At 39.2% G+C, this 18,939-nt stretch overlaps 1 protein-coding gene across 4 annotated transcripts in view; it reads right to left on the reverse strand.

Moving 5' to 3' along the window:
* Positions 1-18,939, reverse strand: part of grik2 (glutamate receptor, ionotropic, kainate 2) — a 195,306-nt gene that overhangs the window by 64,404 nt on the left and 111,963 nt on the right. For all 4 annotated transcript variants that reach the window (XM_035416372.1, XM_035416346.1, XM_035416354.1 and 1 more), the window contains 3 exons: positions 17,239-17,382; positions 15,091-15,198; positions 13,675-13,788 (listed from right to left, as the gene is read on the reverse strand). In XM_035416372.1, coding sequence (XP_035272263.1) covers positions 13,675-13,788; positions 15,091-15,198; positions 17,239-17,382 — 366 coding nt within the window. The remainder of the gene's footprint in view (positions 1-13,674; positions 13,789-15,090; positions 15,199-17,238; positions 17,383-18,939) is intronic.

The raw sequence follows: 18,939 nt of genomic DNA on the forward strand, positions 1-18,939 counted from the left end.
TAATTAAAATTTTATGGAATTTATAATTAAGCATTAATTGGATTAATCACGATTTCGCAAATGAAACATCACCTGTTTTGAATCCAGTTGTGATTTTTATATAATTCAAACAATTATAATTGACTTGAAATGTATTAAAATAATTTTGCTACTTTTTTAAATCAAAATAAAAGATTAATGTATGGAATAATAATAGCACAAACATGCAAAACAAGCTTTACAACCCCGGTTTTTCATTTATGAACACAATACGAACAGTTCAGAGCACTCATGAAATATGTTCGGATCCTGTGAACAAACCGAAGTGCGAAAACTTTGATAAATCTGACGTTGTTTGCGTAAATGCATTTGCTAATGATTTACGATTTATATTGGTTCAGCTCGCGTTTGATAAATGATGTCCAGTATCAGGAAGCTTGTTCTTATGTTTTTCCATTTGGATTTGGGGTTCTGCGGAATCCATGTAGCATGTTGCATAGACACAGGGGCGCACTGGGCGTGGCTACTGAAGGTTGGTATTTATCTGACCAGAGGCAAGGAGCGCACAGCTCACAGCGTATGGCACAGGTCGAAAATGGGCTGGATAAGGACCAGAATCGTATACTTTGTACGCTGGCGTATTGCCAATTTCCATAGTCTACCCTTGCAATGGAAAACATTGAAATACTAATTATAAGTTTCTCCCAAGATGTTCTTGTGAAGATAAAATTAGCTCAAACGAACCCCATGAATAAGAGAAATCAGTTTGAATTTCTGTCAAAAAATTTAATTAAATTTCCTCAAAAAATAATACCTGTAGCAAAATAGTTTAAATGCACCATGCTCAAAGAAATAATGACAGCAGTATCTTGCAGTTTTATTTAACAAAAAATATATATATAAAAATGCCAATGATGCCATTCACAGCAATAAAATAACTTGGTATCGGCTGTTGGTCTAATGAAATAATATATGTAACGGACAAGTCCTTTCTTAATTCACAACAATGGCTTAAACATGGATCAAAATCCATGATGAAAATAACATTTCTCCAGTGCGACAGCTCGCAACACGCCATGCGTCAGATGGAAAATAGAGCCCTTAGTATTAATTAGAACAAATTTCAAGCCATTACCTCAAACACTCTTTATGCTTCGATTGACAGCATGGAATATCATAAAATGGTCACATAAATGGTCATAAAATTGTGTATGTAAAAGAAGCACAAGATAAAAACCACATTGAAATGTTACGTTTACTTTTTTCAGGTAAACACTTTTGAGGTAACTCTTTACCTGAGCACCTAATTTCCTGATTTCACAGTTCCTAATTCCATATTGGCAGCTTTTGGTGAATCAGGTGCATTTTGTGGCCTGGGAGACATAAGGAAATAATGGCTGCCTGTTCCCCCCAACAAGGTCACCGAGATGCTAAAATGTGGTGGGTCTGTGTTGTGGGAATGGCAGAAAATGGGACCTCTATGACATTAGAGCCCATTCTTTTACGAGCCCGTGTACGCTGTTTGATCTCCAGCTTCTGTTCTCTTTGATATAAAGGCAGATACAATTCCAGTCTCTTGGCTCTGTCAAATAATGCCAGATGGAGGATATCTTGAAGAGCAGTGTGTGTGTGTGTGTGTGTGTGTGTGCGTGTATTTGCATGTGCATGTGTGAGCGCTTGATCATGCGCGTACGCGTGAATGGGTGCGAGTGTGCATTGTCATGGTAACGAAAGAACGAGTCAAAAACGACGCCCACAGCAATGGGAAAGAGCACTCTTTACCCACACAGTAATTATATCGTGCCACAGCCTAAACACTGCACATTTTTCCCATGGGGTTATGCTGATTTTTTATCTTTCTTTTCTTATCATGCTGTGACCAAGCGAGAACGTAGAGCTAGGCTGACAGCCATAAAACTCCTGGAAAAAGGAGCAACGGAACATGGGGGATATAGAAATAAAAGCAAACTTGGGAAAATAAATCTGCTCAGCATGCTACAATTACCTAAAATTAAGAATATTCCAGGTACTGAAGTTAAACTGTCTGAGAGGTAGAATCATACTGTTTCATAAATTTTCTCTTATTAATATGTTTCTTAAAAATGAAATCAGCTTGTAATTTTGTTAACCCACACTGTTTTTCAGATGAATAACCTTAAAATAAAAATATAAGACACCACTTGCAGTGTGATGCAGCACACAGTCATAATTACAGAATTCTGCAGAAAACAATTACTTTCATTTCACAGATGTAGAGATATTCAAATAAACCATAGAATGCTGAAATACCTGCAGTCATTACACAGAAGCACTGGATTCATTTTGGAATTAGGCTTTCAGCAATTAACAATTTGATACATGAGTACAATAATCACTCACACACAAATTGTCACCGGTGTCATTTTCTAAAATGTACCATCTTTTTTAGAAAATACTTTACTCTTCCCTTGCAAATTTCATTAAAATGTATTTCTTCACTTCAATAGTAATCCATTAAAAATAAAACTTGTGAAAAGCTGCATGGCTTCGCTAAGCATGCAGATTGAAACCACTAGAGATACAGTGCTATGCAAGCTATGTTTTCATTCCAGAAATGTTAAAAAAAAAAAAGATTCCAAGTTGGTGAATAAGAAATAAATATGGTCAGCAGCGATAACGGTGTGGAGAAATCGTACCCTCACACTAATGCTGCTGCCAAAAGTGATGACTTTATTATACAATCAAAAGGAGTTTGCCAGGTACAGAAAAAGCACAGATGCCAGTATATATTTATACATTTGTGCTGGCATCATGTGATTCAGGGAAGGCAGGCCTGGGGTCCAAGTACAATTCCATTACTCCAGCATGTACTAAGAAGTACTCTATTCAGTGGGCTAGCTAAACACAAACACACTTACTAGCTCAGCATGCACACACATATACACACAAAATTATAACTGAACAAAGTCATCAATATGATTCAAATTAGTTCTCATTATATGGGTCAATTTGCTATATCTGTCTTTCTCTCCCACCCTCCCCTTTTCTCTCAGTTTTTCTGTCCCTCAAATTCAAATGAAAAATATGCATTACTGGCATGACCATAAAATTATTGCATTGCCAAAGCAGGATTATAATAGATTTCTTGTTAATACATACAACATCACCACAATATATTGTATAATGTGGAACGAACTCCCCGTCCCTCTCCGAACCTCCCCCTCACTATCCATCTTCCGCCGTGGCCTGAAGACTCATCTCTTCAGACTATACCTAGACTAACCACCACCACGCTGTATAAATATATATTTTTTTAAATAAAAAAATTTAAAAAATACCCTTTTTTCCTGTCACTTGTTACATGTTGCCCCATCCCTGCACTTCTTGGTAAATTGTATTTGTCCTAATACTGTAGCTTATTCTTCTGCCTAGTTGGCTTTGCAGATGTTAGACCAGGATAGTGTTCATTGTTCTCGGCTAGAAATAGCTGTACAAAATAAGTAATTGTACCTTACTGAACCCGTGTTCAGCAGTTGTCTACGATCATGAAAATGCACTTTTGTACGTTGCTTTGGATAAAAGCGTCTGCCAAATGAATGTAATGTAATGTAATGTAATGTTATATATCATGAAAATATAACATATAAACATAATTTATCACTACATTATGACAAACAAACATAGGAAAACTATCATTTATGGAACCATAAATCTATAAGCTTTAATATAACCGAGTGTCCATCTATCACCTCTTTCTCTGTATCGTTGATCTAAATAAACATTAATAGCATAGTGACTAAACCGTACATTGCACCATATTCCGAAAGCAAATGACACCCCTGGGAGGGAGATGTGAAAGTTCCAGGAAACACCATTGGTTGCTGAGCGCACCCACACCAACACAAAATGAAATAAATTAACACCTTCAACCTTCACCCTTCCCCCATCACAGGTTCCAGGCAAAAACCATAAACCAAAACAACAAACTAAAATACTGAAGACAAAATAAAATAAAACTGAGTGGCAGCTTTTCAGCTCACCATTCATAGCTGGCCCACAGCTGACCAGCTCCTCCAGCTTTTCAGCTTCGGGTTTTCTTTCCCTGTCTTTTGTGCTTAGACAAATGAAACTTAGAAATTTGCTCTCTTAATGTGAGCTACCAGTCTCAGTCTCAAACTGTGGAGAGAAACACACCTTTAAGGACCTAGGTGCTTGTGCTGTCTTCACCAGCCGAGATCAATTTGCTTCTCTGACGGACTGAATGCCATACACACACACATGCACATGGTTCGGGTACCTGAGGGAGGGAATGGTTACTGCCTCTCTCTGACCCAGTTTGGGAAAGCTTGCAGAGTCAGTGTGTGTGGGGGGAGTGTTGGAGAGGCATCCAAGGGCATCACCTCACCTCAGCACCGACTAATGGAAAGGACACACCACGGGACATTTAACATTGAAACGGATCGTCTGTACTCCCTGCGAGTCTGAGGAACGCCAGATACCGTAAACTGATGGCAAATCTCTTGCCAAGAAAATCAACAACAAATGTCACCACCCACTAAAAGCCTCTCAAGCCTCCAAGATTAATCTGAACACAGGCAAACAAATAAACAAATAAACAAACAAACAAACAAACAGGTTTCCTGATGTTCAGTAGTAAAAAAATATGGCAATAATATGAAATACTTTGTGATCACTGTAAGCTATCTGAATTACATTGGCCACAATGTGAATGACTAAGCTTTACTTCCTCTGTAAAGGCAATACCCCGTTTGTTAGCCCATTTATATGACCCCTGTTAAATGAGGAACAGGAGAAAATACAAAAGCTGGCCATTAACACATTAACACTTCTTTCATGAATTAGCAATATCCACTTCTGACAGATCTTTTCCTTGTGTTCATGGTGCTGTCTTAAGTTCCTCTGCAATGTAATTTAATTAGGTTAGGGTGTGTATTTCCACAACTATTTTTGAAAATTAGAAGCTGAATTTGCATGGTAGTTACCATCAATATCTTGTAAAAATTGCTTAATACTCTTGCACTGTCCAACAATAATTTTCTGCTATTAACCCAAAGCTGGCCTGACACAAAATCCTGCCCCAATTACTATTGCTAACTCAGTTAAACAATCCTGCCACCAATAGTTAACATGGGCAAGCTCTCCAAACTACCTAAAACTATTGGAGGAAATGCTCATCAATTCTGTTGACAAGCTGTCAAAGGGTTTGCAATATGCAATGGAGGGTTAAATCCAGGATGTAAAGTAATGTAAAACAAGCATAAATGGAGGAATTTCGTCCAGGATCTTCCACTTGCAATGTAAAAGAGAGCCTCACTAAGTGAAAATGGATGACAGCTAGTCTCTTTAGCCCAGCTAGTCTCTTTCACCCCCTTATTTGACAATAGTGCGCTTAACATATAAGCATTTTTAGACAGGTTTAAGTGGCTCATGTACTGTATTATTGAATTTAGAAAAAAAAATGCATAGTTAAGTTATTTGCACTGGTTATTTTCACTGGATGACCAATTAAAAAATCATATTATTTTTTTTCAATCCTTTTTCAAGGTTTGAAGGAATACCAGAAATCCTCCTAAAGAAAGTTTCTTTAGCTGACAGCCAAACTTCAGTCAACACTTTCATGAAAGCAAAGATCTCTGAAGTGTACAATGTCAACTATCTTCAGTAGAAGGCAATTACAGATGTTGTTCCAAAAGATTTGATCATCAACCTTAACATGCCAATTGCCTGGGTTGATTTCCTTCTGTGCTTTATAGAACAGCCCAATCTTTATCGCATCAGCCACAACAATGTTTAATACAATGGCAGCAGACGGGCAGGATAAGCTCATTAAAAACCTGGTCTCGTCAAGCAACTGCCGGTTACTCTAGACATCTGGTCAGATCGACAAATGAGGAGCTTCCTGGGTGTTCCAGCACACTACGTTTAAGCACTTCTGAGGATATGAGCCCGCTGTTGCCACTGCTCACTTGTGAGCGCTTCGCCGTCTCGCATACTAGTGAGAAAATCAGCGAGTTCCTCTGTGCTCTGCTTGACAGATTTCAGATTCATAATAAAATCAACTGTGTGGTCAGTGACAATGCCCTTCTCAGCCTCATTTCCAGGTTGAATATCATATGGAAGACCATGCAAATTTCTGGGAAGATGTAGAGGGTGAAAAAGAGAATACTCAGGTAGCCATCTGCAAGGATTTGCAGTGTTTTGCCCATACACTGGAACTGGCTACTGCAGGATGGTTGAAACAAACAAAAGCCATCAATCTAGCCCTCACTGAGATGCCAAAGTTGTCAAGCTTTGTCAACCTTTTTAGAGATGCATTTGAAGAGCAATTTGGAAAGCAGGGCATGCTGGCAGCTGTTTGCAACAGGCGAATTCCACTGTCAGACAGGTGAAATCCATCCGAAGCCTTGAGCAGCAGGCCTTCCATGAAGAGAATCAGGAGTGTACCACTCTTTTATACCCCACAAGAGAGTGGAACCTATTGATGCAATTGGCTGTCTTTCTTCAGTCTTTTGCATATGCCATTGACTTGACCCAATGGGAAGAAGACAGTCATAATAAATGTGGTAGTCTCTTAAATGGTCTCTCAAACAGACAGCCCAGGTCTGCCACATACACAACTTGGTTAATTCTGTACAGGAGTCAGTATATTTTGTGAGATTTGCGAAAACGTGAAAATGGCAGTCAACAGTGGACAAAAGCGAGGCACCATTGTCCAGCCACCCCTACCTTGTGCAGTCACATTTCTGTGGCTGGACAATGATGTGCTTGTGTCTGAGGAGGTGAAGGGGGACCTGAAACATTGGGTCAGTTATATTTTAAGGGTATTTTATTTCAAGTAATCACCCCATACTGCAGTTAGTGCTTTAGCCTAATCAGGAATGAAATGGATCGTTTTAGGTTTTACGCACTGTAAAAACCATTATTATTATTATTATTAGGCAAGCACAGTGAATATGTAGTTATAGTACACTCAAAGCAACTGCCCTGAGTGCTTTCTATATAGAGCTCTATGATTTTGTACAATAAAAATGTGTTATACAAATTATTCACTCATGGTGAGATCAAAATATAAATGCTATTTTTTTTTTTGCTGTTTAATTAACCTCAAGTGAATTATTACATCCCTTAGGATGTTTTGTAAATAAACTTAAATATGTACTTTTTATATTTTACTATATAAAAGTGTGGTTCTGTCTATTCTGTCTATGGTGCCACGTCCAGCTTCCTCAGAAGTTGATCTACGTGTCCTACAAATCAGTGAGGGGTTTTTTCACAGGGAAACAGAAGAGACCAGAATTTTAGGAAAGTGCAGAGTCCCAGTTCCTGTGCTAATGACCTTAGTGATAGGCAAGACAGCGTGAAAGCCTGGTTCATTAATAATTCCATCTACCCAAAGCTGTTCCCTGTGGCAAAAAGGTTCTGGGGATCCCTGCATCAAGTGTACCAATTAAGCAAATTTTTAGTCACAGTACAATTATTTTATGGCCACATAGAACTCAACTTAGTAACAAGCTCCTGTTGAATTAGTTTTTTTTTATTTATTATTATTATTATTTCTTTTAGGCAATAGCCAATGAGTTTTGTTGTTGCATGAAGTTGTTGCAGGTTACATTAGCTCATGTTTCAAAATATTGAAGACTTACAGAAATTGTGAACTTACAGTATTAACATCTACAATGGTAAATCATGCCATGAAAGAACAAAAATTTTTTTCTGAGTCTGAGAATAATAAGCAGTGATTCAACAAGAGCTGTATGTTTCACTTTAGACTGTCAATGTCCAATGTGTTATTGGGTAAGAATGCAGATCTAACAAGCCAGGCCTATTTAAAGCTATCTTAATTGGCCGGGCAAAGCCAGTTCCAACATGTGACTCTTCAGAAATGGATGGGCATGAACATACAATTACTAGACAGGTTGTAGTAGCTGTCTAACCAAAAATGCTCTAAAGCCCACTGAGCAGTAAGAGTGGCCCAAATCATGACAGATCCATCACATGTCACAAGTAATATGGCAGGAGAACACTTGGAAATGGGGGTTGTTCAGAACTCAGAAATATTCATAAATTATAAATTAAAGTCAAAACACCAATTTCAATTATAAAAATTAAAATTGAAATGTTACTTGTGTTGCAGCCTTGTTAATGTTCTCATTTTGTAGCAATGAAATATTTTATAAAATAAAAACTAATAATCACACCAATACAAAGGGGAATATCATTATAATGTTTTGTTTTATAATATTATGTCAGTTTACCAAAAGACAGCACATTAACTTGTCTATAGTTGACAAATAATAGCAAATTTCTACCAATGGTAAGTTAATGGCATAAAGAATACAGCCTTTTTCTATATCAGTGAAACTGAAAGCTATTGACCAAGAATAGCACTAGGAGAATACTTGGGAAGAACAGCAGGTTCAGGCTCGGGATGGTTCCTCCTGTGTCATAAAGACACGAAATCATGAGGGAACGCTGAAAGGGGAACAGCATTATGTGGATATGGAGGCAGATTCTCACTACTTCTCGATGTAAACTGCTGCTAGCACGGTTAAGCTAATGAATAAATGCATCTGTCAGTGCATCCAGAAATTAATTCAAATGGGTTTTGTTCAGATGCTGCTTTGGCTTCATTGCCCCATTGCGTTGGAAGCAAACTTACATATTTTAGACGGATCCAACATGCAGTTTCATATTTACAGACAAATATGCATACCTCCATTACCCATAGTGTGAGTAGTAATTTTTCCCACATGTATTTAGCATATTCACATGAGAGATTGGGTATATGCAATACGTACAACATGTATAATCTTCCTATGCTAAAATAAGGCTGCCGCTACTATGCTGCAAATGCTCACACTGCATTATGAAGCTGAAGGACAGCAACATGGTGTTTGATTAAAAGACCTGCAAAAATAATGCCACAGCCTGGCAAAACAAGTCTAATTAAAACAATACAGCCCTTATTTTACTCCAGGGATACATTCACTAACTGCAGAATCATCCTTTTTCTTCTTTAATGAATTAACAAATGGATTTTGTGTTTCTTCATGGACTAATGATGCTCATTCATTTCTAGGATTTTTTTCAAAAACTTTTTAAAGAGCCATATTGATTTCCCACATCCGGATAGAAGTGTTATCCAAACAAAGCAAAAAACCCTATCCATAGGGTGAGGCCAAGGAGACATCTTTCCTGGTGACTGCTTTCTTTCCTCCATACAGTTAATTCAACTTCAATGCCTGCTATGTGTTATATTGCACTAATGAAGGAATAGTAATAGTTTACTACTTAGAGTAAGGTCCTCCCCAAAAGAAAAAAAAGGCAGCCAAGTCTTCTGTTCCGGCTCTGTATCGAGAAAAAAACAGCAGGCCAGCTCCCTGTGAACTGCTCAAACTTTGGCTCTTTGTCATAGCTCAGATCAGGTCTCTGATATATAAAACAGAGCTGAGACCCAGGCCTGAGCCAACCAGTTCAAAAGGCTCTGGGGTCCTAATTGGATTTTTATTCTGTGTTCATGCAGTGTTCGTCAAACTTTTGATTCTTCTCTTTGGCAATTACTGTCACTTTCATGGGTAGCATCTGAGAAGCAGAATTTCACAAGTACAACTATGGAGATAATTACCGTATTTATTATGATAATGATCATTATCATGTTTATTATGATGCTCTATACTGTGCTTATAATAATAATAACTGAATGTATTATTATTATTATTATTATTAGTAGTAGTAGTAGTAGTAGTAGTAATAGCAGTAGTAGTAGTAGCAGTGTTAGTAGTAGTTGTTGTAGTAGTACTACATAGCAATGTTGCTACAGTCTGCTCTTCTCATGCAATATAACTGACATGTTGGTACTGGTACTGGTATATAAAACAGACAGAGGTCATCATATGGTCAGAAATCATGATAGTAGAATGTAATTATGAGTTATAATACTTTAACGGTGTAAGGGGCTCTATCTTTCCACTCGCCTTACACATTTTAAGATCTGTCTCAATGATGATCTGGAGTGTTTCTTGCTTTCGTTTTTATTGTTGTCACATCGTTTTCTTTCTTATTCGTAATGCTGTTGTGTTCTGAATAAGGGAGGACAATCAGGGTCTCCTTCTCACAAGCCATCACAATGTATTGTACACAGAATACCAGCACAATGAAAAATTAATGACACACCTGGATACATTATTTAAGTCTTCTCTCTGCTCTCTTCGTTTTCATTCTCTCTCCTCTCTCTCCGCTTGTGTCACTTTGATCCTCAAGGGCCAGACTGAGAGAGTACAGATTTGTACTGCTTAATTTTGCCCTGATTGGAGACTGATAGATTACACAACCTTGAGTAAATAAAAGTCTGGTATTGAATTCCGTTTTAATTAATTGTTCTTCAGGTCTGGCAAACTGCTTACACACAGAGATAAGAGCCTCCCATGAGGAGCTGAGCGTGTGCAGTAGACTCCTGTGCGATGTGGTAACCCACAGTGCCACACAGTGCCTTGAACCCAGAGCTGCCCCACAACAATACTGCAAAAACTGCTGTTGTCCTTAACTTATGGTTAAACCCTCCTTCACTTCGGATTAAATTTGTTATTTTTTGCTTCACCTACACAGTTTGGTGAGTTACTATTAGTGACTGTTGAACGACATGGGTGCTTTATAATGTAAGCATTACAAATGGAGGCATGCCCAACTCTATTTTTTTTAATTTTATGATTAGAGACTACCATACCTGCAGCACAGCAGTTAAAGAAGTTGGTTTAAGAGAAAGAAATTGCCTGTGGGTGTAGTGGAGATTTATTTTCATTATGGCCAGCAATTATCTTCCCCTGTATTGCCATTGCATTCATCTCTGGCAGTTACATATAGGACATACTTCTCCTGGTGATGCAGTCACCACATACACAGTTATAGTACAGCACCTCAAAAAGCCTCCTCAGTCAAGATAACATAGAGGAAGATGTGGGTTAGTTGTTTAGTGTATTTTGTTTAATGTATTTTATGATTTATAGTACTAAAAATGTGTTTATAGACTACACTACTTTTTAATTTGGAGCCTATTTTAGGGGCACAATACATATTCTCCTATTTAATTACCTTTCATTGATGCACGTGTGATGCTCTGCAGTCGATCGAACCCAGAAGAAACAAAAATAGCATATGCAATTACGGCTTATCAATATGAAGCTCTGATGTAGAAAGGTGAGCATTAAACTGAAACAAATCACGTTCCATCGATAAGAAACCTAAATACAAACAAAATTAGACAGAAGGGTATGCTTTAACTCCATAGCTTAAGAAAACATTTTGAACAAGTAGTTGTTTTTTTATAGTGATTTACTCAAAAAAGCCGTATACACAAAGAATGAAAAACGTGTATTATCGCAAACACGTTTATTAGCAGTCCCTACTTAGCAAAGTTACACAACAGATCTGCTCAAATGTGCGCCACAGGAAAAAAACACAACTAAATAATGGATGGTTGGACATGGATTTTGCAAATGGAGCTTCCAGTAAAAATGGTTATTAATTTTTTTTTGAGCACCTGACTGTGTAATTCTGTTTGGTAGTCTGCGATAAGACATGGTGCTACTTATCAAGTTCACACTGCTTCCTGATCTAAAGAAAGACCGAAATTACATTAAACTGTTCAAAAAGGAAAGCAAATATAACAAATTCACTGGTACCCAGGCACATTTGTGCTACTATTTCCACCAAAATAGGGCACTTAAGGTAAAGCTAAACACCAACATTTGCATTTAACTGATTCAATTTTATGGCCAAATCAAATCCATGTCTGAATGTTTAAAAAGCTTCTTCCATTGCAGTAGACATGTAGTGGCATAGTTATGACATCATTGTGTGTGTGTGTGTGTGTGTGTGTGTCTGTGTGTGGGTGAGAGAGAGAGAGAGAGAGAGAGAGAGAGATGACCAAAAAATTAAAAAAAGACCTTGTTTTGAAGTCATTAACACTCATAATCAGGTGTTTGACTTTGCAGAGAGGGTTGTACGTTTGCGTAACATTCTGACAGAGCGCCCACGTGACCCTCGCTGCGGACAGATTGCCTGCCAAGCGGTCAGCCGGTAGGACATCACGCTGCAGTACACTGGCATGCCACACGACGCCCTCCCCTCACAAACAATCCAGAGAGAAGAGAGCCGTAAATGTTTCTCCAACAACTCCATCAAGTTGTTAAGCGTGCACATCATTCAAGCCCTAATTCTCCATTCAAACACAATTATCAACACTCTTAGTTTTTTCTACCGCAGAACCAGTGTACTGTGTCTGCGCCATGAGTCACTTTCGGTGCAGCAATTATGTGCATGTACAATCTTAAGTAATAACGCCAATTCTATCGGTGCATGGCGCGCGTGGGGGGGAAATGTACTTTAGGGTAAATAATGACAACCGTCAATTATTTAATACCATCGGTTTTCTACTCCACAATGTAATAATAGGATTATAAATTGGTGTAATTGTTTTGATTCTCACAGCGAGCCATTTTGTCATTGTGACTCATACAGAGACGGCTATTACTTGACAGATTAAGGGAAAAATTATTTCTGTAAGAAAGGCACAACAGTGTGTCTCCTTCAAAGTCATTAACTTAAGTCAAGATATCAAAGGACAAACACCAAAGGAATTGTTTACTGACACCTACGGTAAAACCATATACAGTATTAATCATGTATAACATATTCAATATCCTTTGACAATACAATAAGAATAAAACCTACTAAAATGTAAGAAAAATGCTTATAGAGTGCTGTAACATAAGATTATACATTTTAATGTACTAATATAAAATATCTTTAGTACCCAAAATTACTTTGAAAATGAATGCAACTTGTGAATGCAACAAATTAAATTGTGAAACTATGCTTTGCTTTCAGACTTCTAAATTCTAAATATTTAGTGTGATTATTGCTGAAAATTCCAACCTGTATATGTGAAAAATAAATAAATAAAAAAATTCTACCTAATATTAAACCTGGAAACCAATATGAACAAAAATCAGTGAATGCTCCCTGAATCAATGCTCTGTACTCTGTCTCACTGCACTCCATCGTGACACTGAAGAAATCTAAAAATGTATTAGCTAACTGCAAGAGTGTAAACTGGGCAAGGAGAAATTTACAGCGTGGAATCTTACTGGAAAATGAGGTAATCTTCAAGGTAAGTGCATTTACAAAACACAAAATATTTGGGGTTTTTTTGTAGAAAAAAAATTACTTTTGCGCAATACAGATGGTACAGTATGCATTTCTATATTCATTTTTTTAATAGGGAAGTTGAACTGGCTCACAATAAAATCCCTTTGGCCTTGTTTTTGCTGGACCAATGCTGGAGTACCGATCTTTATCAGATGTGGACGGGCTCACTTAGATCTCAGTGGATAGGATGAGCCATCCGTGGGATTTAAAGATCACTGAATCTGAGCTACATCTGTGCAATGTCGATCCAAAAAAAACAAAGCCCATTCGTCTTTCAGAGAAGCAAGGAAAGTTGTAAATTCGGTCATGGAAAAACTACCATGCTAATGTAGCGCTTCCATAAAAGGACACAATATAACAAAACTGTTGATACCTGAGAATTTGACCATTTTTATTGGTCTAATCTGTCATAAAGCTGATGATAATAAAACTGACTCACCACAATGGAGTAGTACATTTTTTTAGTACATATTCAAAAATGACGCTTACCAGTATGGTGGAGACGACCAGGGACCTGTTAGACAAGGAATCCGTAACATTAGTCGTCTTGCCCTTCTGGTTCTCAGTCATATTCAAGCCACTCGGGGGATCCCACGTTCCGATCTGAGATCAGAAATATAGCATTGTCCATGAACTATGTCCACTTCAGTAATATACTTCACACAGTTGTTGTTTTAGAAGTAGGAGGAAACCGCGGAGCATGAAATTACCTTAGGGGAATAATGAATTGGGACGTGGTGGAACGATACCAACAGCACACGAGTGTGGTCAGCTTTGAACCTGGCTGATGGGTAATGGTGAGTGAGCTGAAGTTGCATTGTGGGTACAGTGGAATTTAAATCTAATTTGCTTCTCTGCCACCAATCGGAGCCCTGGAGCCTCAGCAGTAGGCGCTGCCGTGTGGGTTGTTATGAGAACGTTTCTGGGTTTGACGTGTGCTTGATAATGATGGATGGTGCTCAAACGGCCAGTTCTGTCTAAAGTGCTCATTTGATCTTGTTGCTTTTTTTTTTTTTCAAATTAACAGTAATTTGTATTTTTTTAAAGTATTCAAACACACACACACACACACACACACGCACGTGAAAACACACAAAGAAGCACTTTTTTTGCACTATAATCCTCTGGTTTGCTCCCTCACCCCAGGGCAAACACCTTGAGCCTGAGTTTAACCTGTACCCAGATGACATGGTAACAGGAGGAGCGGGAGTTATTCTTGAGACTGCAGTGACGGACTACTTTTGGAAAGTATTGGCAATATGTGAATATTGCCCGACTTGCCCTCTGAGAGAAGAGGGGCATGCTAAAGTATCCCACACTGCGGGTCTGGGGTAGTTGCCATGGCACACCCAACCTCCTCTTCACTCTGACACAATTATACCCAGGAATCTCATCTGGCCCCGTGCTGCCACCGAGCTAATTTACCAGCAATAAACTCTTGCCGCAAACACAAAGTGCTTCAGACGCCTTCAGAAATGTTTAAACTATAGTTTGTAATTGCAAATCAACTCTTTAATTTGGCCTCTGCCAAGCCGGGGCGGGTAGGGGGGACGTCTGAAGGGAGCTTTTATTAAAAGAGTAAATTATTCATTGAGGTGCCGACACACACGCGCACACACATACGCAGACACGCTCGCATGTGGGCTGGAGGGGCCCGGTCACGTTTACTCTAGAGACAGGGAATAGTTTCGTCTAGCACAACAGCCATTTGCCTCCTCATCTAGTTACTTACATGCGTGTGTGTGTGTGTGTGTACACGCGTGCTATGAATATGTAAACTACTAATCAATACAAAAATACACATTTATTACAGACATACAAACAAAAACATACACAGGGCTACACACAAGGACATACACACACACACACACACACACACACACACAAACACACTCACTCCCTTACCTTCTCAAGCCCCTCCTCCTTCAGACTGATCACATCTAAATCAAAATCCGTCCGGAGGCCGTTGGTTTTGTTGAAAGTTATCCGACCAGTCAACCCATCCCAGTGAGCCTGTGGGGAGGGAGGGGAGGGCATAAAATCACATCTCAGAACTCAGGAGTAGAAAAGCTGAATAAACTTAGAAATCTTTGCCAAAATTGAAAAATTAATTATTGATCTGCATTAAATGATTTACCTTTCAGCAGTTGAGAGACTAGAATACACATACACAAAAAAACACCACTCCCATGCCAAGGTTTCTAATATTACGGCAAAATAATGACTGCATTTCATATTAAAAAACAGCCACATTGTTCAGATACTGGGAGGTGGTGTTTTTTTTTTTTTGTTTTTTTTCCTGGGGTGGTGAAATAAGGAGAAAACATGTGGTTCCAACACAGCAGGTCCACATACATTATGCACTGACTAACAAATTAAACCAAAGCAACGGATCCTTTTGAAAACCTATTATCAATGTCTATGTCTCTAAAATGATGATGGCTACATTATTTATATGTATTAGTTAAAGACACACATCTAAGAGAATATTTTAGGTTGTTTCAGAGGTTTGGTGGGGCTGTTTGAATACCCAGAAATTCAACCTACTGACCAACTGAGTGGCATGCACATTTTGTCTGAAATGATGGCATGCATCATACAGGTTCATTTTGAAAAGCAGTGTGTGTGTTGGAAAGCACTGCTGTAGCATTCCAATTTGAACCTCACTGTTAGGAACTGTCAGCTCTTATCGTCGCTTAACTCTTGTGTTGTCTTCATATTATGTATGCACCCACTGTCCACAGGGTCAAAATGACCCAGCCTCAGCAGACCTCTTGTGAAAAAGCCTCTTCATTGAATTTTAAACCCTAAATCAATATTCTTTATGTAGAAACAACCTGTCACTCATCAATAAATCGGTGAAGGACTGTTTTCCTACTTCACAGTCCAGCGAGACTTTATTTCTTCAGTCTACACCATTCATTCTTACAACAAAACACACATTATTATTGATGGTTTTTCTGCAAGAGATGTGTAGGGCTTAATTTTGATTATGACTTCTGATTTCATAACTGTAGCATGGAAACAGATTCATCTTTATAAGTACTGCTTTTATAAAAATATAAAAAGAGCAAAATGTATCTGTCTTCCAACGGTAGGGTAACTCCAGGAAAAGTTAACAAATTTCATGCTGAAAACATTTTGATTTAGGGGTTCGCAAACCTTTTTTTCTGGTAAACTCTCTCGTTTTTGACCCTGAGGACAACACAAAAGTTAAAACAGTGCATTGTTTTGTCTGGAATTACATACACTCTATATTGTGGCTAACGTGACCATTGCTGACATGATCATGACTTCCACCTTCTCTGTGTGATTTAGGTGGTGCTGTAAACTGTAAACTCTTGTTTTCCAAATAAGGAATAAAAAGGGAAAAGCCCGGCCCGGCTCCAGAGAGGCCCAACAGAACTGGCGACAGCTCGTCCGGATCCTCTAGACTCACGGGGCTTAGGCTGGGGATGATCTCCAAGCCTCCCGGACAAAGGGAGTCTTTACCAGGGACCGGGGTGTTATTTGTTCTGCAGCTCAGTGCCGCCGCACTTTAACGTGTCGTGAACCCTCTCCTCCGCCCGCCTCTCCCTGCCTTGCCCTCGCCCTCACGCTCTCAGCGGGGGTGGGGAGGGGGGGGGGGGACTTCTAATATCTGAGGGAGCAAACAGCGAGGGTTTATCGGGGGCTATATATAGGCTGCGCAATCCGCTGCATAAAATGACGGGGAGCTTCGGATTAGCTGTCCCAGATTCCAGAAACGAGCGCGGCGAAGAATAATTATCAAAGATTAAGATAAGGTGGGCGCTTTCCGAGGAAAGGCATTTATTATAATATCGCATCACAGGTTAGGGAGAGGGGTTGAAGGAATGTTATGATATGCATGTGCACAAACATATACGCATATATAAATTATCATATTTATGCGCTCGTGCACACACACCCACACACAGAGTGATGGAGAATTTTTTTTTTTATCTCTCTCCAATCCCTGTCTTTCACCCTCTCCCTCCCATCTCCCTCCCTCTCTCTCCCCCCCCCTCCCCCTCTGTGAAGGCTGTACCATACCTCTTTGATGAGGGTCATGAAGCGGTTGCCGAAGCGCCAGGGCTTGTGGCGGTTGCACTGTAAGGAGCTGACCGTGATCTGCGGGGACTGCTGGACCGCCACCGCGACCACGTGCACCGCGTCGTACATCAGAGCAGCGTCCGTCTGAAAGCGCAAGAAGAAGAAGAAGAGCACCTCATTCTCACATCACCGGGAGTCAGGAAGGAGAGAAACATCGCTATGTCTGCTAGGTGTCTCAAACTGTTAAATTACAATTCTGCAGCTTGGATTGGCCCTACAATCTGGTATTAAGCCTAGTGACAATTGTGCTTGGCAGGTCCACAGAGCTGCAAATAATTGGCCACAGCAGGAAGGGAGAGGTTTCGGTCGGCAGGTAGGTCCGTGTCGTACTGCACACCAGCGACCCCGTCTGGTCGGTTTGGTGACAGCTGGCTGCCTGCAGAAATTGCATGTGCCCTGTCCTCCCTAAACACAGGGTTTGCTTTGTGGATTGTGGAATGGTAAAGAAACAGTGGCTGACATCACACACTTCAAGCACATGTGTGTGTCTGCTGAAATGATAGAGGAGGGTGCAGTGATCTGTATATTGGCCAGCAATATAATGCCTGAAACAGATTGATCCAAGCCATCACAATAACCTGTATCAAATGAAGTCAACACATTTATGAACACTTGAACTGTGGTGTTTTAAAAGCAGTGCCTTTAGTCTTAAACAAGAAAGAGAACTCCTCACTTTGAGACCGAAGAGCTGTTGCAAATACTACATATGTACAGTGGCAGCTGGTAAGCTTAAAATAGGCCAATTTTACATTCTCAACCCTCTTTGGTTTACTTTCTTTCATCAACAAGCAAATAATTAGCTGGGTAATAAATACCAAGACTATGTCCAATTTTATTTTATGACAGCATTATTTCTTAACTTCACACATTTATGTAGTATTTTCTCATATCTACTGTATGGCTTATTTTAACTTGTGGATAATTCTACTGTGTGAATCCATGTAACCTTTGTGCACATCCAAAGGTGCTTGACAGTTTAAGAATCCATTAATCTGATGTGCATATATTCTGCAGTTTAAATACTCATGAAAAAGCTTTTATGAAGTTTTTATTTGCTAGCCTTTATTGTGCACTCCACTCAACTCTGATGTGATGCACAGATAATGGAGGGCTTCACCTCTAAATGTATTCTTTAAATTACACTGAGTGCGGTAGCGCTCAGTCAATCTTTGCGTTGGCCAGCTCTCCCATGATTTATACCGCGTCACACAACCCTTTCAACAATGTGACAAAAGTTAAAGCGTCTGTAGAGAGGGTTTTGTGGTCTACGGTAACGCAACACCAAACTGCTGCTGTTTACATCTGTGCAAACATTGCACAATTATATTTGGGAGGGATAGAAGATTTGAATCTTAAGAAATCTGCACAGTGGTGAGTTCATGTTGTGTGAAGTACAGTAGACATATACAGGGCCGTTGCAGTAGTCAAAGCTCTGGGCTGATACACCTTGATGGAGTGCAGGCATTAGGGCTGATCAATTTAGTTTCCTGTCTTTTAAGGCTTTTGACAAATGCAAACATTTCGCTTAAAATAGTTTTTGCGATTCATTATTAAATTGATTTTGCTAAGCTGAATTCTGTTTCATTTACATTCTTGAAGTAAAAAGAAAAAAAGAAAACCTATAAAACGATTAACAAAAGT

The sequence above is a fragment of the Anguilla anguilla genome, chromosome 1 (assembly GCF_013347855.1).
Source record: "Anguilla anguilla isolate fAngAng1 chromosome 1, fAngAng1.pri, whole genome shotgun sequence".
Taxonomy (NCBI): Eukaryota; Metazoa; Chordata; class Actinopteri; order Anguilliformes; family Anguillidae; genus Anguilla; species Anguilla anguilla.